We start from the raw sequence: 22,683 nt of genomic DNA on the forward strand, positions 1-22,683 counted from the left end.
AAATTCCAGCATTTGTTTTGTTCCCACTTCTAAGAGCTTCTATCTGACAAAGCTTTACAATAGTAAGGAAGCCTTTTTTACCCTTCTTTTCAGAACTATCATGATAACAGAGTGTTTTAGTAAAAAAACACAGGACAAATATAGTTCAGGGTTGTTTCATGAACACAAGTTTCTTCCAGAAGCCAATGTTGTCATAGAATAATTTTATTGGCAGCAACATTTCTCACCTCCTCTCCAATATCTCCAATATTCTTCAATTGCCATGTTTTTACATTTCCTCAATAAAATTCTCCAAAAGTAAATTCTCCCAGCCATTCATGCTCTAAAAGGATTTCCCCCATTAATACTGATATATGTACCATATGTCCACTAAACAAATATGGGGCTAAATTATTTTCTTCTGTTGCTGCAGACAGACAAATATCAGTATTTCCCAGTGCCCCCTATAATAATTGCATTGTGATTTATTTGTTACTCTAATTACTATTACTGGAACCAGTGCTTACTTTGTTTTTGTTTTTTTCATAATCTGAGAGTTATCAATTTAATGGCACCAAGAAAGTTCTGCTAGCATCTTTCCTAACTACGGCAATTGTTTTGATAGCTACTGAAAAAAATATGTTTTTTTTCTATTTCCTAGAGGTGAGAGATTATCAGGGCTATTAAAGACACCATTAACAGTATAAGTACCAAAGTGGATGCAACTAAGAGCAGAATACCTCATTTGGAAATTCACTGAAATCTACAATCAATTAACTAAAACTTGTTACACTTCTTCAGGATAAAACAGAATTTATAAAATTTCACTCTTGATGGGTTTATATGTGATTGGAATTCGAGAGAAAACTTGCACAAAGTTGTCTTTATGAAACTGGAAATTACTGGCTTTGCTTGAAGACTGCCAGGTAAATAGTGAGAGGATTTTCTGCATTCCAGCTTCTTTTCATATAACTGATAAGCCTCAGCCATTTCTTGTCAAATCAATTGTATTTGCTGGGAAGAATGAAATTTTACAGAAACTCCAAACTTCAAGAATAGGATAAAAACAACCTCATAATATTTTGCTAATTATGTCAAAAAACATTCAAGAACAAGTAAGATGTTCAACACAGCAACAAGTATTGTCCAAAAGAAGACGCTTCATTAATTTCGTCAGAATTCTAGAGTCACCTTTGTTTTGATATTTGCAAATGGTCCTGATAAATCATTTCAGAATCATGAAGCTGAAAAATGTCTTACCTCTTGATGCTCCTGTTGAAGGAGAACCATTTAAAATGCAAGCTTCTAGTATGTTTCATGTATCCAGGATATTAAACTTCTTTATCTCTTGTTCTTGTTCTTAATTAAACTTTTGTTATCTCTATCTCTATCTCCATCTCTATGTCCTTGGCTACAGGGAAAGAGTAATAATTGCAGCTTCTTTTAAAATTCTTTGCTTTTTCCTTCATTTTTCTCCTTTTCTAAATCTTTCCTTATTAATGATACTTATATTTTTTCATGAAAATACAGTGATACTTAAATGTTTGTGAACATTTTTGAGTATTTCTGCCTAAATATGACCTGTTCTCCACACAAGTTCAAAAACTAGATAGAGAAAGCAATTAAACAAATGAGTAAATATTTTTTTGCTCATTTAATTACCATATTTTCCAGACTATAAGATGCTCCAAAGTATAAGACTAGCTTTTGGTAAGGAAAACAAGAAAAAAGATCTGCCTCTGCCTCCTAGCAATTTGCCTCCTTGCAGCAAACAGCCTGGTCAGCTTCAGCACAGCCTGAAACGGCTGATCATCGGGAGGCCTATCCAACTGACAATCAGCTGCTTGTGCTAATCAGACTGTGCTGAAGCTGTTTGCTGCAAGGAGACAAATTGCTGGGAGGCAGAGGCTGAAAGGTAGGGGGCGGTGATTGGGTGGGGCTTTTGCAACATTTGCTGTATAATATGCACAGACATTTCCATCCACATTTTTGGGGAGGGAGGAGTGCATCTTATACACCGAAAAATGCAAATGATCCAAAGCTACAAATTGGTATGTAGCAAAAGTATGTTTATTAGAGTCAGATAGTTCAATCAATAGGATGGTAATCAGGAGTGAGTGTGAGATATTCTGCCTTATTTAAGGAACATAATTCTAAAACTTTACTGTCAAACTTGATCTTTACCAAACATGTTTGTGAAAGGATGTTATGGATTGAACAAAGAAAATTTCTGAGGAACTCCGAAAGAGTTATTGATGCTCACCATGCTGGAAAAGGTTATAAAACTATTTCCAATGAGTTTAGTCTTTACCAGTCTTTTGTTAGGCAGTAACAAATGGAGACAATTGAACACCATTGTTGTCCTCTTCAGGATTCGTCAATCAAATAAGGTCACACCAACAGTGAGATATGTAATATTTCAAGAGATCTCAAAGAACCCCAGGATAATGTCTAAGGAACTAAAGAACTAAACTGTGTTGGTGAATGACATTGCTCACGAGATGTAAGAGGAAAGCTATATTCTCCAAAAAGAACATTGCTGCCAATCTACAAACTGTGTGCCAAAGACCGCACAGATAAGCAAGAAGACTACTAAAATAATGTTCTGTGGATAGATGAAACCACCTTTTGGCTTAATGAAATGTGTCCTATTTGTTGAAAAGCAAAAGTGCATTTCAGTATAAAGAACCTTTTTCAATTTGTTTAGCCTGCTTTATTGCTTCTGGACCAGGATGGCTTGCCATCGTTGTCAGATGATCTGTCCATGAACTGCAGCTTGAGAAAGTGGATCATACAGCAAGATACAACTCAAAACACACATGAATAATCTAGGAATGGTCCTTCAGAAGTTGATTTTAGGGGAAGTCCTGACTTTAATCCTAGAGAAATGTTGTGGGAGAGCCCAAAACAAGTAGTTAATACAAGGAAACCCACCAGCATCCTTGAGTTGCAATTGTTATGTAAGGAGGAAAGAGCTAAAATTCCTCCAAGATTTTGTGCAGGGCTGATCAACAATCATTGGAAACATGCAGTTGTGCTTATTGCTGAAGGGGAGGGGACACCAGGAACTGAAAACAATTTTTGCCACACACAAATCTATAGGTTTAGATCATTTTCCTCAATGTTTTTGATTCATTTATTTAACTGTGTTCATTTTATTTTAGGTCATTTTTATGCATTCAAAACATTCAAAAGGGTTTGCAAACTTTTAAGTGCCATTGTAGAACTTTCTGTTCCCTTTAGATCATGTAACACTGTATTATCAATCAATGATTAAATTATTAATTTCTGTAGAAAATAGCAGTGTATGTTGTACAATGCTTAACTACCACAAGGTATGATTAAAAGCTTTTATTTTTAATTTTACCACTAAATGTTTTATAATTTTATTTTTATCATTTTGGGAAAAGTATTTTGGGCTATAGAGTTTGTTTATATCATATGCATTTAAAAAGCATATATTATATCTAATATAGCCTCCTTAGTAATATGGAATATTAAGTAAAGCTAGTCCTTGACTTACAACTTTTTGTCTGGTGACCATTCAAAGTAACAACAGCATTGAAAAAAGTTACATGACAGGTTTTCACATTTATAACAATTGTAATCATTGTCATGTGATCACAATTCAGGAACTTGGCAACTGGTATGTATTAATGGCAGTTGCATTGTGCTGGGTTATGTATTTTTAACCTTCCTAGATAGCTTCTGACAAGCAAAGTCAATAGGGGAAACCAGATTCATTTAACAGCTCCAGTGATCTGCTTAACAACTGTGGCAAAATGTCATTAAATGAGGCACAATTCATATAACAACTGCCTTGCTTATCAATGCAAATTTTGGGCTCAACTGTGATTGTAAGTTGAGGACAATCTGTATCATTCAAATTTTAAAAGATGGGAACTGAATTTGAGATGTTTTCCGTGAGACCCATATTTTCTCTAAAGAAAAATAACTTTTATAAGAGACTTGGGGGAGAGTGATGTATATAAATGGCGATTAAACAAAAGTTATCTTTTAACAAAGAGGCACTACCCTGAAGGAATAAGTCTATGACTTGGAATTCTTCTGAATTCTTTAGGTTCGGCTGGAGGGATGATATCCTGATTGCAGCCTTATGTGGTGAAACTGCAGCCCTCATTGCCATCTGGTTAGACTTCTGCAAAGGGCTCTTTATAGATTTCTGCCCTTAAAAGTTACAGTTTGTCCAGGATGAACTGGCCTGTGTGCCGATACCCAGTGTGGGGTCATATTACACATGTGCTTCTAGCTCTGCACTAGCTCCCACTTGCCTTCTAGGTACAATTTAAAATGCTGATTTCGAGCCATAAAGTTCTTGTGACTTAGCAACTGGGACCAACTACTCAAGGTAGAACTGGCCTAGTGGTCATTTTGGGAAATTTTTCTTAAAGCCATTTCGGGGAAGTAAAGGCAACTATTATTTAAAGCAATCTTCTCAATAGCAGTCTCTGTCCTTTGAAATAACTACCACAAGAAATTAAATTGATCTCTTTGACTGCATTAAGGAAGATGATGAAAATCCAAATAGTTTCCTATAACATTCTATCTTTCGTTCATAAGAAGCAATCTTTTTAATCATATGATTTCATTTAATTGCTTTTAATTTGTATCATAGATATTTTTTCAGTGCTGTTTTCTATTATATACGCTGCTAAGAACTTGTTCTGATTGGAGTAAGATATCAATTTTATAGATAAATAATTTCTATTTAAAAGTATTGCTCAAAACATTTAATATTATCCAATCAATAAAATTACATCTTCAAGATCCAGCCTGCACATTCTAAAATATTTGCATGTCAGCATATTACTTCTAAATGTTATATCATTTGTAATGTTATTTATATCTTTCATGATAAGATGCAGGACAAGGCTATGTATTTATGCATGCGCATGAATGAATGCATACATTTTCCAAACAGCACACATAATTTTGTAGTATGGATTACAGGATCATGAAGCTGCTTTAAGGGTATATGCCAGTGGATTGGTATATAAATTTAATAATTAATTAATAGTCATTTACATATCTATGAAAATGACATTCTACCCACAGACAAAAATATAAGTATCTTCTTCAAGTAGTCGCATAATAATCTATAATAATTTCAGCATGCACTCCAGCAGAAAATATACGAAGCTAAGCTCAGACAGAATTTAATTTTGGGTCAATTTGTCTTTGAATGTTTTAATTATTGTTCTTTGACAGAAAATAAAGTACTCCAATGGGGCTGAAACATATCTGCATTTATATACTACAGTGCTTACTAAGCAATATACTACTCAGATGAGATTTTCTTAATGATGAAAATTGCCAAACAATCATTTCCATTCTGGATATGTAGTCATACATTGTATGAAACATGCCTGCATATATTTTAGTTTATTACTATCCTAAACATTTGAAAGCCATTAGTAAATCACAAATACTTCATTTGCTAGAACTGTTGCCAACAAGGATATGATAACATTGCTGACATTGTTGCCAACAAGCATATGTGATTTATAGCCAATTATATATTAGATATTTAAGGTAATATGCTATAAATAATACAGAAGTCATTTACTAGTGAATACTGACTTACCTTCAATCTTTTTTAAAGCTGACAGGCAAGTATCCCGGCTTGGAAACTCAAAGGGATTACTACAGGTCCTAATAGTATCACATTCGCATTTTCCATTGATTATATTGCAGCCTGTTATGAGGTTTTCATTGCAAGGCTCAAATCCAAGTAGCTGATCATCCCAGTTTTCATCTAAAAACCAAAATGAAACAACTATAATACTGGTAACTTATTGATTTGTTTTATTTAATTCTTTTTTTGCCGAATACTGTACCGAAGCATCTCAATACAAATATTAAACCCATTTTTAAAGCTCCTGTTACAAAATTCTATAACTGCAGCTTATCTCCAGTTCACATTATTATCATTACACTACATTTAAAAAGAAATGTGAACTTGGACTTTTCCAATTAACATCGAAATTTGAGAACCCCGAGTGTCTTGTTTAAAGAATGCATTCCTAGCTCTTGTAACAGAATAGAAAACACAAAAAATCCAAAACATTCTGGGGACTACTGTTTTGTAAAGTATAGCAATCAAGTCATCTCAACTGAATAAGAAGTTGTTATCATTCCAGATGTTTGATAATCCCATCTGATAGAATCCCTGTGAAAAAGGTCTAGATGGTTTTAAAAGAGCTGTTTTCAAAACAATTCTATCGTTTCAATCAACCTATGATATAATAAACCAGTAGTCATTCTCTGACATTCTGCCCTCCAGGTAAATTAGATAATAAATTTGAATCTGCCACCTCAGTTACGGATCCTGAAGCAATATTAACTGTTCACTCACTTGAATTCCTCATCTAGTGCTGATATAATTTTTTCCAGTGATCCCTCAAATCAGAGTTGAAAAAAAATCTTACATGCAGTATGGAGTTACTATTACAAAAGGCATCTCTATCAGGATTAGAAGCCACCATAATACTCATTAAAACTAGTTACACTATCTCAACTCTACACATACAAGAATGTGATATAGAAAAGCAACCCTAAGTAGCTCATAATCTGTAGATCTGATCCTTGTTTAACTATCACGATTGGGACTGGCAACTTGGTCATAAAGTAAAGGGGTCTTATTTTAATGTTAATTTGCTTTACAGACTTGTAAAGTTCTTAAATGTGAGGACTGATTGAAAAGTCACTTTTTCATTACCATTTTATTATTTATTAATTTATTAATTTAATTTATTCATTTATTTGATTTATATTGCCGCCTATTCGCCCATTTTGACTCAAGGAGGCTTACACAATGTAAAATCATATTTAAAACAAAAAATAAAAACAAAAACAATAAGAACTAACAAAAAGAATCAAATAAATTAGTAAGGTACAATAGAACAAAATTTGGGAAAACAAAAAACAAAAAAAAAAACCAACACCCCCGACGACAGAGGGTCATACTAGCCATCTGATGGGTTCTATGCCTCTCTGGGTTCCCCAGGCCCATTGGCAAAACCAGGTCTTCAGTGTCTTTCGGAATAGTATTAACAAGGGGGCCATTCTAATCTCTGGGGGAACAATGTTCCAGAGAGATGGAGCCACCACAGAGAAGGCCCTTCTTCTTGGTCCCACCAGGTGTATCTCCCTTAGGAGTGGGACCAGCAGCATTCCCTGCCTCCTCGCTCTAATGGGTCGGATGTCATTGGCAAGAGAAGTTTCCTCAGATAGCCTGTACCCAAGCCATGAAGGGCTTTAAAGGTGACAACTAGCACCTTGAACTGTACCTGGAAACAAATTGGCAGCCAATGCAGCTCCTGCAGGAGATGTGATACATGTGCACATCGGGGTCTGCATATAACCATGTGGGCCGCTGCATTTTGCACCAACTGGAGCTTCCAGATGCTCTTCAAGGGCAGCCCCATGTAGAGCGCGTTGCAATAATCAAGATGGGAAGTGACCAGGGCATGAGTGACTGTGAACAGGGACTGCTGATCCAGGAAAGGTGTAACTGGTGCACAATCCGCAGATGCACAAAGGTCCTTGTAGCCATGACTGCCACCTGTTCTTCGAACAAGTCTCGTGAGTCCAGGAGAACCCCCAGATTATGCACAGGGTCTGTTTGGGGTAGTGCCACCCCATACAAGACTAAAGGTGGTAATTCTTCCTGAACCAATGAATCCCAGATCCAGAGCCACTCAGTCTTGCATGGGTTTAGTTTCAACCTGTTGCTCCCCATCCAGCCCCTAACAGCCTCCAGGCATTGCAAGAGGGAGGACACAGTAACACTTAACTCACCACGGGCCGAGATATACAGCTGGTGACGGATGATCTCACCCAGCAGTTTCATATAAATGTTGAACAGGAGCGGAGAGAGTACCGAGCCCTGCAGAGCCCTGTAAAGCAGTGGGCGAGGGTTGGATCTCTCACCTCCTATCAACACTGACTGAGAGCGGCCGCAAAGGAAGGAAGTGAACCAAGACAGCACAAGGCCTCCCACTCCCATCCCCTGAAGCCATCCCAGGAGAATCCCATGGTCAATGGTATCAAAAGCCGCTGAGAAGTCAAGTAGAGCAAGGATGGATGCACTACCCCCATCCCACTCCTGCCAGAGATCATCCAAAAGTGCAACCAATGCTGTTTCTGTCCCAAATCCAGGCCTGAATCCTGATTGGTAGGGGTCGAGATAATCTGTTTCATCTAGAAGCCTCTGGAGCTGCTGCACGACCACCTTCTCAACAACCTTCCCCCAAAAGGGAAGATTGGAGACAGGTCAGAAATTATCCAATCAGGTGGAGTCCAGCGACGGCTTCTTAAGAAGAGGGTGGACCACAGCCTCCTTAAAGTGCTGGGGCACCGTCCCCTCCTGTAAAGAAGCATTAATCACTCCCAGAGTCCACCTGCCTGTCACCTCCTGGGAAGCTTTCACAAGCCAGGAGGGACATGTGTCTAAAATGCAGGTGCTCGCGCGCATACTCCCTAGGATCCTGTCCACTTCCTCAGGAGCAACAGGGTCAAACTGTTCCCAGATAACAGGGCAAGAACCTGCCACAGAAGCTTCCACTGGATCAGCAACCGCGCCAGCATCTAACTGGGAATGAAGTCAAGTGATTTTGTCTTCCAGAAAATCTGCAAATTCCTCAGCTTGCCCCTTCAGGTGGACCTCTATCTCCTCCTTCCCTAAGAGAAGATGGCTCACTTTAAAGAGGGTTGCTGGGCGATTATCTATGGACGCAATTAGTGTGGAGAAGTATTTACACTTTGCCTCACAAATCGCCATAAGGTAGGCCTCAGTAGCAGCTCTTACCCGTGTTCGATCGAGTTCATCTCCTGTCTTCCGCCAGCGGCTCTCTAGATGTCTCCTCATGCGTTTCATCCCCTCTGTATACCACGGGGCACAGAGAGGTCTATGGGTGAAGAGAGGTCGCAAGGGTGCAATCCTATCCAGAGCCTCAGTCACCTTCCTATTCCAAACAGTGACTAAGAACTCAGATGGACTGCATAATACTACTGCTCAAAAAAATAAAGGGAACACAAAAATAAGACATCCTAGATCTGAATGAAATATTCTTATTAAATACTTTGTTCATTACATAGTTGAATGTGCTGACAACAAAATCACACAAAAATTATCAATGGAAATCAAATTTAGCAACCCATGGAGGTCTGGATTTGGAATTACACTCAAAATTAAAGTGGAAAGAAACACTACAGGCTGATCCAACTTTGATGTAATGTCCTTAAACCAAGTCAAAATGAGACTCAGTAGTGTGTGTAGCCTCAGTAGTGTGTGTGCCTGGGCATGCTCCTGATGAGGTGGCGGATGGTCTCCTGAGACATCTCCTCCTACACCTGGACTAAAGCATCCCCCAACTTCTGGACAGTTTGTGGTGCAACGTGGCGTTGGTGGATGGAGCGAGACATGATGTCCCAGATGTGCTCAACTGGATTCAGGTCTGGGGAATGGGCGGGCCAGTCCTTAGCATCAATGCCTTCATCTTGCAGGAACTGCTGACACACTTCAGCCACATAAGGTCGAGCATTGTCTTGCATTAGGAGGAACCTAGGGCCAACCGTACCAGCATATGGTCTGAGAAGAGGTCTGAGAATCTCATCTCGGTACCTAATGGCAGTCAGGCTACCTCTGGTGAGCACATGGAGGGTTGTGCGGCCCCTAAAGAAATGTCACCCCACACCATTATTGACCCACCGCCAAACTGGTCATGCTGGAGGATGCTGCAGGCAGCAGAACATTCTCCACGGCATCTCCAGACCCTGTCACGTCTGTCACGTGCTCAGTGTGAACCTGCTTTCATCTGTGAAGAGCACAGGGTGCCAGTAGCGAATTTGCCAATCTTGGTCTTCTCTGGCAAATGCCAAATGTCCTGCACAGTGTTGGACTGTAAGCACAACCCCCAACTGTGGACATCGGGCCCTCATACCACCCTCATGGAGTCTGTTTCTGACCATTTGAAACCACATTTGTGGCCCGCTGGAGGTCATTTTGCAGGGCTCTGGCAGTGCTCCTCCTGTCCCTCCTTGCACAAAGGCAGAGGTAGCGGTCCTGATGCTGGGTCGTTGCCCTTCTACGGCCTCCTCCATGTCTCCTAATGTACTGGCCTGTCTCCTGGTAGCCCCTCCATGCTCTGGACACTATGCTGACAGACACAGCAAACCTTCTTGCCACAGCTCGCATTGATATGCCATCCTGGATGAGCTGCACTACCTGATCCACTTGTGTGGGTCATAGACTCTGTCTCATGCTACCACTAGAGTGAAAGCACCTCCAGCATTCAAAAGTAACCAAACCATCAGCCAGAAAGTATAGGAACTGAGAAGTGGTCCGTGGTCACCACCTGCAGAACCATTCCTTTATTGGGATGTCTTGCTAACTGCCTATGCTTGTCACCTGTTGTCTATTCCATTTGCACAACAGCATGTGAAATTGATTGTCAATCAGTGTTGCTACCTAAGTGGACAGTTTGATTTCACAGAAGTGTGATTGACTTGGAATTACATTGTGTTGTTTAAATGTTCCCTTTATTTTTTTGAGCAGTGTAGATCTGTAGTTATAACCCCCAGTTTCTTCTGGAACCTATCTGGGTCCATTAGTCGATGGGGACGGACCAATCTAATAGGTCCTGCCTCCCTGCGGGGGGATGCTGCTTTTGAGAAACTCATTGCCACCAGACTGATCTGACCATGACAAGGGGACCAAGGAGAGGTCTACCAATTCCAGGTCACATAGACACTGCTCTGACAAGAACACCAAATCGGGAGTGTGACCACTATTATTAGTCGGGCTCTGGATAATCTGGGACAGGCCCATGGAGTTCATGGTTTCTATAAAATGTCGGGCTACCTCCAACCCCGACCCCAGAGAAGTCAGGTTGAAATCCCCCAGAACTATAAGCCCGGGGAATTCCACTGCCAGTCCTGCGGTGAGGTCCAGGAGCCCAGGTAGAGAAGCTGCCACGCAGCAGGGAGGCTTGTATAGCAGCAGCAATCTTACCTGGTCCCTTGAGCCCAATCTAAGAAAAAGGGTGTTTGTCACAGCCGGGGACTTGATGAACAGTGCCTCTGGAGGCTACTAGATATTCTCTGATGATAACAGCCACACCTCCTCCCCAGCCCTGAGGTCTAGACTGGTGCCATGCTCGATAATACACTGGGAACATTTCTGCAAGAGGAACACCTCCCTCTGGGCTCAGCCAAGTTTCAGTTATACAAACCAGATCACCCTTCTCTTCGAAGATCAAATCATTCTGATCAAGCTGATCTCACATTCAAAAGCAGAAGTCTAAGACCAGGGCCACCATAGAATTGCTGACCAGGAAAATGAGGTGAGTGCAATGGGGCAGAACATGAGATTGGTACTAAACACCGAGGTCGTGTTCCCCGTGCCTGCCCTCTCCCTTGTCTCCCATATCTCCTGTTCCTCGACACCACTGAAATAGGACGTCCTCCTCTGCCTTCCCTGAGAACCATTCCATCCCCCACCCCCAACATTCTTCTTTAAAAAAGGAAAAAGAAAAAAACCTACTTCCACTGACAGATTGTTGGGGGCAAGGTGAGTTTTACAGGCACTATAGCATTTGCTCTCAGCGCCCTCAAACTCACAACACCCTTTATTGCTGCAGAGGGGTCACATCCAGCTCCTCTTATCTCCTAATATAATCAGAATACGTCCATTTGATGCATAAACAGCACCCTGCCCAGTTGCTCTCACCCACCAAGCAGGAAGCCACTCTTTCCCCTCAGCTCTCACCTGGGGGAAAGGGACCAACATACTCCCATTCAACTTTTCCCCAGCCCCAGGATCCCCCAAGCAACCCTCCCAAGCCTGACCACAGAACACCCACAAGAATGCAGAAAACACCCACAAAACACCCACAAGAATGCAGAAAAAATAGCCATAAAGGCTTGCTATGCTGCATTGGAAATTTAGCAGCTTTGTAGTCCTACAGTGTCTCATGAAGTTTACAGTTCCAAGCTCCCACTCGTCAGTTAACCTCAGGAAATCCCAACGGCAGCCTGCCACTCTCCACAGTGTTATTAACCATGAGTAGGCCCAGATGTCAACAAAGGCCAGAGAAGCTTGTCTCTTCTGTCAGCTCTGCCTCCATCAGATGACTCACACCATCAATTCAGATCTGCAGTTGCTGACACCTGGGTTCTCAGACAGGGTTTAGCTTCAGTCAGGGGAGTCCAGGGGGAGATCAGGAAAGTCACACAATCATAAAAACCGTCCACCTCCTCTGCTCTGACTCTCCGTCTCTCCTTCCAACTGTGACTTTCTGACCATTCCACTGTACCAGCTCTTGGTCTATCAGTCTCTTCAAATCTCTGTCTCTTCAAATCAATTCCAGCCTCACAGTTAGTTTATCAAGATCGCTTCTTTCTTGTCTTTTCCTTTACACACTCTTCCACTTCTACAAACCAATCTCTACAATCCAAATTCATCAAAAAACCTAAGTATATTTCAGAGCACCATCTACAAACACATGCAGCCGCCTTCGCCATCTTAAAAAAAAAATAGCTACAAGGCAAAACTCGCTTAACTAATGTCTTACTTAATAACAGAAATTTGGGGGTCAATTGTGGTCATAAGTTGAGGACTAACTGTATATGTCTGAACTGAGTGATCCCATAAGTCTAAAGAGCTAATAATCTAGCACCAGCTTCTTACCAATATAATAAGTGATATGTAATGGAATTTGAAAGAGCCATTCTATGAACCCAAATTTGCTGTGTCTTTGCTTTTCGGAAGCTAGAGATTAAAAGAATAATCTGTGTTCTAGTTTGCCTGATTTTTCATCTTCAAGAAGAACTGATGTTGCCTTTTAAGTATAGAAGAAGATGGGAGATGAGATATTGTCCTCTTAAGGATCCTGGGTGTCCAGATCTATACTTCAATGTACGCAAATTAAATACATTTTTATTATTAGTTTTATTTATTATAAAATTTGCTTGCTGACCACCTTGCTTCGGAGCAGTAGATATACCATATGTAAATCTATCAAAATGATTATAACAATATTTTGCATCTTCTGCATTGATCTAGAACTGCCTGCATGAAACCTGCTGAAAACAATGCTTTTTCTTCTTACCTGTAATATTGTCCTGTTTCCATACAAATTTCTAGAGCTACAGATTAGATCTTCTTACTGTGTCAGTTACTTCAAGACAGAGAGTACATTAGGTAATTCCAAATCTAAAATGATATGGCCTGCAAACGCCTCTTCCTGTCCCAGACATTTAATGTTAACTGCTCTCTTCTAGATTCTCACTAACTCCAAGGTCAAAACACAGGGCTCCCTTCTTCCTTACCAAATGCCAGTTCTGGCAATTGGAGCATCCCTGTGGTCATGTGATCACCATTTGGGAGCTTGGCAACCAACGCCCCCATAACCAAACTTAACTAGAAACCAGCAGGGAAGGTTGCAAATGGTGATCATGTGACTGCAGGGCACTGCAATCATTGTAAAGTATGATCTGGTTTCCAAGCACCCAAATCATAATCATATGACCAAAGGAGTACTACAAGTGTTCAAGGTTCAAGGACAGCTTATATTGTAACATTCTTTAATTAAACAGGACAGATTTAAGAAACAAAATCATTGTTTGAATAAGTGCTAAAGGAACAATGAATGGACTCTATTCTACATTCACTAAATTCCAATTTATAATACTTTTGCCAGTTCTGCAACTGCACTTCAAGAAAGATAATATCTTATAGATACTTGGGTATTGTTTTCAATGCTTCAGGTAATTGTCATTCTCATTATCAGGCTTCCAAAATAAAAATTTGAGAAAGCTTTGTCAGGAACAGCGAAAGTCAACATATCCTCCAATCCTAAATTTTTAAAAAAACCCACTGTTAGTTCCTTACTTTTCATAAGCAGTAGTTATTGGAGTTTCTACCTGTTTATAATATGGAATTCTTTCAAATCAAACTCCTCAGAACTATTTTAGGTGAACCAAATGGTATTCATATCCCTTTTTTCTATGTTGAAATTGGTAGAGGCATAATTAAAGCTAGAACAATTGTAAGGATATTTAATTATTGGGCTAGACTTCTATTACTACCCGATGCCTCCTGGAACAAATGAATTTTTCGCTCCTTTCTGTTCTAGTTGATTTACATTTTTATCCAATCATTTGTATTCTTTCAGTTTTTCTCCATAGTTCTTTTTAAATCCAAATAATGCTAATAATAATTTATTATTTTAAAAAAGGGCGCTTGATGCCTTTGCCCCTACCCTCCCAAATTGTTTAAATTATCTCACAAAATTAAGGGTTTATTGATATGCACTTAATAAAACCAAAATCAAATGCAATCATTATCTCAAATTTGTTACAGTGCCATCCTTTTGAGAGACACTTACAAGACTATGTTCCAATAAATTGTATCAGAAAACAGAGAGGGCCAATTTCTCAATATCCTATATGAACTTCCAATGAATATTCCACTTTCCTTGTTCCAAAGAAATTGGAACATTATTTATTGTACTGCCCTATTTTCAGCTCAGAATATAGAAAATTCTGGAGCTCCTCTGATACAAAAATCATTTTGACATGATTCATATTAAACTGAATATGAAATGAATTTAGATAAGGAAACAATACTAAGAAAATTAGCAAGTTTTAAATGGGCTGCTGCTAAACAAAGAGAATATTGTATCAAAGGTTCCTAATTCTTCTATAATACCATTTTAATATTTTTACATATTTTTGAACATTTTAGTGCAGAGTTCCCCAACCTTTCTGGCAGAGGGGATGGAGAGAGGAGATGGTTTGGCATGAGCGGCAGGCAAGCATGCACCGCTCCATTTGTGTGAGTGGTGAGCACACACATCAACCACTCACAAAAATGGAGTATGTGTGAATGTGCTTGTTGGCTACTCACGCAAGTGGGGATCCACATGCGCTCGCCATTTCCATGGCCTGGTTGCAAACACCTCACAACCCATTAGTGGGCCACCATCCAGAACTTGGGGACTCCTGTTTTACTGCATTTATTAACATTGGGTCACTTCTGTGCAGGTTCTATCTTATTTGTTAAGAGAAAACAATAAATAAATCTATTGATTAATTGATTGACTTAGCAAGTGCTAAAGAAACAGATTGTTCATAAACACTCTGAATATCCCAATTCAGATCTAATCCCTTTTGATAATATTCCTGCTTCCAAAGAGCCATGACCAGATGAATGCGGATAAAAGACCAACACAAACTGTTCAATGCACTGAACAGTAGGTTTGGGTTACTTTGTGCCTGAATCAAAAGCATACATGTTTTGCGGTGAGTTTGATCTTGTCCAAAGTGATTCAGAGAGGAACAGCGAAGTGGCCAAGAATATTGGCAGCTGTTGGACATCTAGGAGAGAAGGTATGAGATTCAGGGACAAGATTCAGGGCTGATAGAGGAAGGTATCAAACTCAAGGCCCGTGGGCTGGAATGGGCATGCAGGGCACTTAGATCTGGCCTGTGGGGCTGCCCTGGAAACAGTAAAGGACTGGCCTGCAGTGCCTCTGCCACATCCAAGTTCTCTTTTTTAAGGCAGAGCACACAGGTGCCCTCAACACAAGTGACATTGAGCTGGTCAAGTCCATCCTGGCCATGACCCCCACCCCCCCGAGGTCAAACACAACCATGATGTAAAATATAAAAAATATATAAAATAAGGTATATTCTACCTTGTTGAGTTGAGAAAGGAGAAGGAAAATGAGATAGAAGGGATTGTGGGATATACTGGGCTAAGAACTGCTTATTGGAAAATGGGAGAAAGTGGATGATATGGTGATATGCACAAGCACTACCTGACTCAGCATTAATATTACTGAATCATAACAAGTCTACACTACCGGTTTCGTTTTTCTAAACTGTTGCTAGCCCCAAATGTTTTGGTGTTGTTTGAATTGAGGACTTCACAATTCGGGACTTAAAATGAATTAATATTCCTAATTAACAATTTTTTATAACATATTTTCACACGGAAACTTTTCTAATATTTAAAATGCTTTGTGTCTGTAATAAAGTAATAAATGTGATGAAAATTAAATTGAATTGAATATATACAGTATTAATGAAAACTAGATTTAGATTCTAATTTGTTTTTACAGACAGCTATCTCTAGGAAAAATAGACTTTAGACATTCTAAAACAGACACTGATATATCTTCCTCTCAGTGAAAGATCTTGAATTATAAATATATAACAATAATTTTTAAGCAAAACTTCAGTTTTGTGAAACTACCATGTTTCTCCAACAATACGGCCTCCACCAATAAGACGGCCCAGCATGATTTCTAAGCATGAGGTGAAATTAAGCCCTGCCCCCAAAATTTAGGCCTATTTAAACCATGTGTTTCCCCACAATTTCTCACATCGTTCGTTAGAACTACACAAGGTGAAGAGAAATGGGCGGGGAATGGTGGGGGGGAGAAAACTTGCCTTTAGGAGTGCCCTGCAGGTAGACTAGGCTAGAATACCCCACTCTACCGATAGAACATCAGCCGATAGAAGTGCAGTTCGATCGGCCGGTAGAAGCAGCCTTGAGGCGAGTGCACACTCCTCACCGTGAGGCCGCTTCTATCAGCTGATTGAAGTGGCTGGTGACTGCACTTGGGAAGCTTCCATTGCCCGAAAGAGACTGCCTAAAGGCGAGGGGACACGGGCAGCCACACCATGCCCTGAAGTGGCTGGGGACTCTGCCTTTGGGGAGCTTTCATCGGCCGATAGAAGTAGCTTCGCAGCAAGGGGAGTGTGTGTGTGTGTGTGCTTGCCCTGAGGCTGCTTCTACCGGCCAATCGAAGTGGCTGGTGACTGCACTTGGGGAGCTTCCATCACCTGAAAGAGACTGCCTAAAGGCGAGGGGACACGGGCAGCCATGCCACGCCCTGAAGTGGCTGGGGACTCTGCCTTCGGGGAACTTTCGTCGTCCGATAGAAGCGGTCTCGCAGCAAGGTATGTGCGTATGGGCCACTCTAGGTGGGGGAGGAAATTAAGCCACCCCCGAAAAGACAGCCTAGCTGTTTTTTGGGGGGGGATCCAAAAAAAAAAAAGGCCCGGCCTTATTTTGTGAGAAACACGGTATATTTTCCAGTGTAATTCTTTGCAGTGAACTCTATTAAATAGAATGGAATAGAATAGTCATCACTTAACAGTACTTAGGACCAGAATTTCTTATTGCTAAGTGATTCAGCGATAAAGGGCAACATGAGAGTGAAGATTCGTTCTCCGACCTCATTTGGTTTCCAAATGTTACCAGTCTAGATAACATCTTCAGCGGAACTTAGGGGATGTCAGTGTCAATGTTCTTCTGTTTATAAGGGCTTCCTGTAGTCAGTAGGTCTTGCCAACACCACGTGAGTATGCTGCCTAGCAAAAGCAATTGTGGCAACTCTAGATTATTAGTGTTATGCAAATCTCTGGGGGTCATTAAGTGAAAAGTTCATGTAATTTTGATTTCTGACTTCCTACTAGCCTCCTCATTGACTTTGCTTGTGGGAAATTGGCAGAGAACATAACAAATTGAAATCACATGGTTGTGGCAATACAAAGCAGTTGGAACTTTAAGGACCTATTGTAAGTACTTTTTTAGTGCTATCACAAATTCATACGACTGCATAGGACTGACTGTACTCTGAGACACTTTGAAAATTTATTTCACTTAAACTATTTCCGCCTGCTGCATTTTTTTCTATTGGCATCCACAGGTAAGTAGATAAAATAATACTTTAAAAACTAAGTGCAAATCAAGCATGTTAAATCAAATTTCAAGCCATTTGGGTTAATGATTTTTTTTTCCAGAAAACCCATATTACTAGCTATATTTAAAAATTATTAAATTACATAGTAATTTTAGCTTTCATTAGGTAGATGTTTTTCAAGGCAGAAAAATGATACTGCTCTTTTATCTGCTAATAGCAAGAGAGGTAGGCTAAATAGAAAAGATCGATTAAAGCTTATCTCACTGGTTCTGCATCTTAATATGAAAAGATGAAATATGGTCAGCGATCTAATAATGACTCTTGGAACGCTGAAGGGTCTTACAATAAAATAATGGCTATAATACTCCATAGTATTATTCCATATGAATTGTATGAGATTAATATCAATAAACAAATTCAATTACAGACATTTTTAAAAATCAAATAAAATATAAATTCATTCAGACAGAATCTTGTCAATACCTAAATATTTTTTTGAAGCCCATGCAACCACAAGTCAGTCACAATATCATGTTCCCAATTAAGATTGCTTTTTACAGAAGGTACACTTAGCTATATAATTATATACATGGAACATGCCTTAACACCGTCTCATCAATTATAGAAATAATAGATAAATGAGTGAAACTTATTATAAATGTTCAGAACATTACAGCAAGAACTAAACATACAAATTATATAAAATCACTAAAGGTAAATCACCAGTGAATTCTGATAACAATGACTATATTAGTATGAGAATCAAATCAACCTAGAAAGGATTTTGCCATTCTCTGTTTACAGTGTGACAGTTAATAATAATAGCATGAATCAACATCTGCCACTGTCATTTTCTGAATCAGTCATTAAAAAAAGTTATGGTATGTGGGCTCGGATATACGTCTTTTGTACCCAAAATAAAGTTTGGGAGAATCAACATTGATTTATTAAACTTAACCAAAATTGAAAAGAAATTATTGGTGCTTTAGCACCAACTTCAAGAATCTTTATTGGTTGTCAGAGTTTCAGTCAGATATTCTCTTTAAAGCATTTTTTGTGTCCATGTGCAGGAATAGGAAAGATAAACTGGTTGTGCTTAATTCCCAGTGAAATTAAAGGGACTTTTATGAATTGGAAATTGTTCAGATATTTAAATTAATAGCTGGAGCAGTGGGGTTGTGCAGTGAGCTAGAACAGTTATAGTTGATTAGCTCCTGCATTAGGCAATATGTGCTATAATTGGTTGCTGTAGATATGGAGGGCAGAGTTTTCCTTTTTTCCCGCCTTTTTCTTCTATGTGCCCTGTATGCTCTGTGATTTACCTTATGATCCTCCTGTTTGCCTGACTATCTCATTTGCTGTAAACATAGATGTAAAATGTATTTATTTGTATAAACTACACGTTCATGCCAGAGTCTCTGACTTCATTTGGACACCTGCTGCGCAATTCCCTGACAGAAATTAAGGGCACTGAAGAGCAATATTGAATCCAGATTTTATTTACATGCTTGCAATTGGAATCAGAAAAGGAACAGAAGTTTTTCAAACATTTTTATAACATGGATTGAAAAGGAATCAGAGAAAAGTTTCAAAGTAATAGAGAGAATACAATTATGACTGCAACCGAATCATCTCACTGGCTATCGGAAAATGGAATAAATCTATATGGAATATTCATTCACTTGAAAGAGATATATAAACAGTTTTGGAAATCATCCTTCCAATCCAAAGATTTTAAATGTCAAAAGGTTCCATGGCACTAAAAGGTATGCTGAATTCAGTTAATACAATCAATTGTGTAATGGAAACATGTAAAATAATATTGAAACAACATTATTGGATTTTGTAAACAGTTAAAAAACATGCTGATTGTACTTGGCCCTTCAAAATTGTAAATTGCCGGATGTTGCCAGATCTTAAACATGCATCCACTGGAAATTACTAGCACCTACTCTTAGGAATCCTGGTAACTGGCAGGAAGAAGCTTGTTTGTAATGTTAGCAGCTTTCTTCCCAAATACGTATATATCATTAACCAAGATTTGTAAATAGCCATTTGCCTCTTCACCTGTGTAAAGTATGAATCATCTCTGCATAGCTATGCATAGAATGTCTGTAAATCAAGTAAATGTTGATTCATTTTGCCATATAGAGAAAGGCATCAGACTGACTAGGAAACACCCATCATAAAAGAAAGAAACATCAACTGGGTGGATTCTTCCCACCCAGAAGAACACCAGGATCCTGAACTTAACAGGCTGAAAGAATAAAGCTGCGTACCTGCAGAGAATGACAACAGCCTTCCTGGATTAGGTCACAGCTCATCCAAAATTTCACTTCTAACAATGACTAACCAGATGTCTTCGGAGTGGTTGCAGACAGGAAATAAAGTCACACTTCTTCACTATTGTTTCTTACAGTATTTGTAGATACTTGGCTCCCGACTAAGCAATAACTTTCAGTCTTGAAAAGCCAAAGAAACTTCTTGACTATTTTTATTTATGCTATGCATGAGTTCTGTAAACCCACCTCCCCCAATCATTTTCTGTTCTAATCAGAGCAACCAAATTTTCTTAGTTCACAGCATCCTTAGTATTACTAAGTTATGACAGTGCAAAAGCACATCACAAAAATTTTACCTTGGGCTGTCACAGAATATAGTTTGAGAATCAGACTAAACCTTATAAGGAAAGGTGTCTAAACCTTTGAATATTTCTCTCTTTTTACTTTTTCCAGCTCCATTACAATCTCTGCCAAGTGTATCAATCAAAACTATATATAATATTCCAGATGCAGACATATTATAACTTTGCATGAGAACATTACAATGTTGGCAATTTTATTTTCAGCTCTTTTCCTAATGATCCCTGCATGCAATTTGCTTTTTTCACAGCTGCCACACATTGAATTGATGTCTTCAGTAAACTAGCCACTTCAACCCTAAAAAGATTAGTTTCGAACAGTTCAGACTTCAACAATATATATATGAAGTTATCCATAAACTTGACTATTCCACTGCTTGCATCCAAATCAAGATAATTTTCTAGCAATTAAAAAGCACTGGATGCAATACAAATTTTTGTGGGACTGACTCCACCTCTCCCTCTATTAAGAAAACTGATCATTTATTTCTATATGGTGCTGCCTGGAGTTTTAACTGGTTATCATCACCCATAACAAGTTTTCTTATTTCGTCATTACTAAATATATTGAAGAGCCTGCAGTGAGGAATTTTACCAAGGCCTTTTTGAAAATGCAACTATGCAATGTGGACAACCCTAAAAAACTATGAAAGAGTTTGGCAAGGCAAGGTTTCTCTTTGCAGAGTCCATGCAGATTGTCCTGCAGCAAGGTGTGTTCCTTTATGTGCTACGTTATTTCTTTTCCTTTTGGTTTCTATTTTATGTTCTTTATTTGTCAGATTTAGATACCATTCATCTCAATTGCAGTGTGACTCTGGGTAATGTACAAATAGCTGCATAAATCCCTAAAACCATATAAAAATATGAAAAAGCAATAAAAGAGTTAGACAAAAACAAAAGTAAGGTGAGGGTAAAGCCATCAATAAGCTAACCATCCCAGGGTTGCATGCTCCTAAGACCTGTGAGTTGGCAGAGCCATATCTTCAAACTTCTTCAAAAGGCCCAGGAGAGTGAGGCCCTGCCTTATATCTGGAGGGAAGGTATTCTAGAAGGTGGGGACAGTGGCAGAGAAAGCTTTCTTCCTGGACCCTACCAATTGACATTCTTTAACTGATAGAGTCTATAACATACTTTCCACACTTGACCATCCATAGGCTGATGTGATAAGGCTGAGATGGTAATCTGGCTCCATGCCTTATAGAACTTTAAAGGTAATAACTAATGTCTGTGAACTGGACCCAGAAAAAAACTGGGCCCAATATAGGTCCTCTAGGTATTGCATGTGGCATCCCTGAGGCACTCATAATTTCTTAGGCAGCTGCTTCTTGATACTCTTCAAGGGTAACTTTATATAAAGCACATTGCAATTGTTCATTGGAAGATGACTAGGTCATGAATGAACAAGATATTCATTTTACTGATGTTTTTATACTACTCAAATGAAAAGGTCTCTGAGTATTTACTGTCAAATATACAAAACCAAAAAGCCTAAAATGAAAATCAATATTAATTGTTCCTACTTGATCATACCTGGGAATAACTTAACCTCTAAAATAGCCAGGATTTCAGGGCTACTTGGAAATGTAGTAGGGTAGTCCTTATATCCAGGAGGCTATTCCAAAGGATCACCATCTTGGAGAAACTTGACACCAGGGTCCCCTGAAGCTGATATTTCTTCAACAGCAGTGTTTTTATTATATCCTCTGTTCCCAATATCAGTGGATGGCTAAATTCCCTGCACAGCAGATGTTCTTGGAGATGCCACGCAGGTTTTTAACGTAACAACTAGCACTTTGAATTCAACCTAGAAGATATTCATCAGAAAATACATCTTCTACAGTACATATATCATATGGTCAAACTTAGATGACACTTCATTCTCAACAGTTTTATAGGGAATGGTCCTGGGAAAGGGCAAAACCTTTCTATTTTGAGTAGAATCAATATTCAGAAAGCAGAACCACTGCAGAAATGTCATCTATTCCTAATCCTTTCAGCCAAATCCAGAAGATGGTCAATGAACTGAAAACAGCTGAAAGGATAACAGGCCCAAGAAAGTCTCATTCCCTTGTTCCACTTTGGCCACATGTTACCAACAGTACATGAGTTACCAATGCTGTGAATTTATTAAGCTGACTGGCCATATTGACTACTTTTCTGTCTTGATTTGACTGACAAATTATATATATTTTACCAAGCGATAAACAATTTCACATTTAAATTATTGAGAATTCTGCAGTGGATACCATCAGAGCACATGATGTTACTGTGTTCAAGATGCCCTAAAACATCTTTCTGTGTTAACTGGGTTAATTTTGCTTTAGT

At 39.1% G+C, this 22,683-nt stretch overlaps 1 protein-coding gene and 1 pseudogene across 3 annotated transcripts in view; both read right to left on the reverse strand.

Annotated features, from left to right (window-relative positions):
• CRIM1 (cysteine rich transmembrane BMP regulator 1) overlaps positions 1–22,683 on the reverse strand; it is a 146,353-nt gene that overhangs the window by 117,404 nt on the left and 6,266 nt on the right. The window contains exon 2 of one of the 2 annotated variants that reach the window (XM_026695476.2): positions 5,585–5,755. The exons of the other annotated variant lie outside the window; for it this stretch is intronic. Within the exon in view, the coding sequence (XP_026551261.1) occupies positions 5,585–5,755 (171 nt within the window). The remainder of the gene's footprint in view (positions 1–5,584; positions 5,756–22,683) is intronic. 2 annotated transcript variants of the gene reach the window in all.
• On the reverse strand, positions 6,406–21,550 carry LOC148127644 (uncharacterized; annotated as a pseudogene). Its single transcript, XR_015741580.1, has 3 exons — positions 21,490–21,550; positions 10,557–11,248; positions 6,406–9,012 (listed from the first exon to the last, which is right to left on the reverse strand). The product of XR_015741580.1 is annotated as an uncharacterized LOC148127644 (transcript).

Source organism: Pseudonaja textilis, chromosome 1 (genome assembly GCF_049901715.1).
Source record: "Pseudonaja textilis isolate UNSWEBS1 chromosome 1, rPseTex1.2, whole genome shotgun sequence".
In the NCBI taxonomy this organism is placed as follows: Eukaryota; Metazoa; Chordata; class Lepidosauria; order Squamata; family Elapidae; genus Pseudonaja; species Pseudonaja textilis.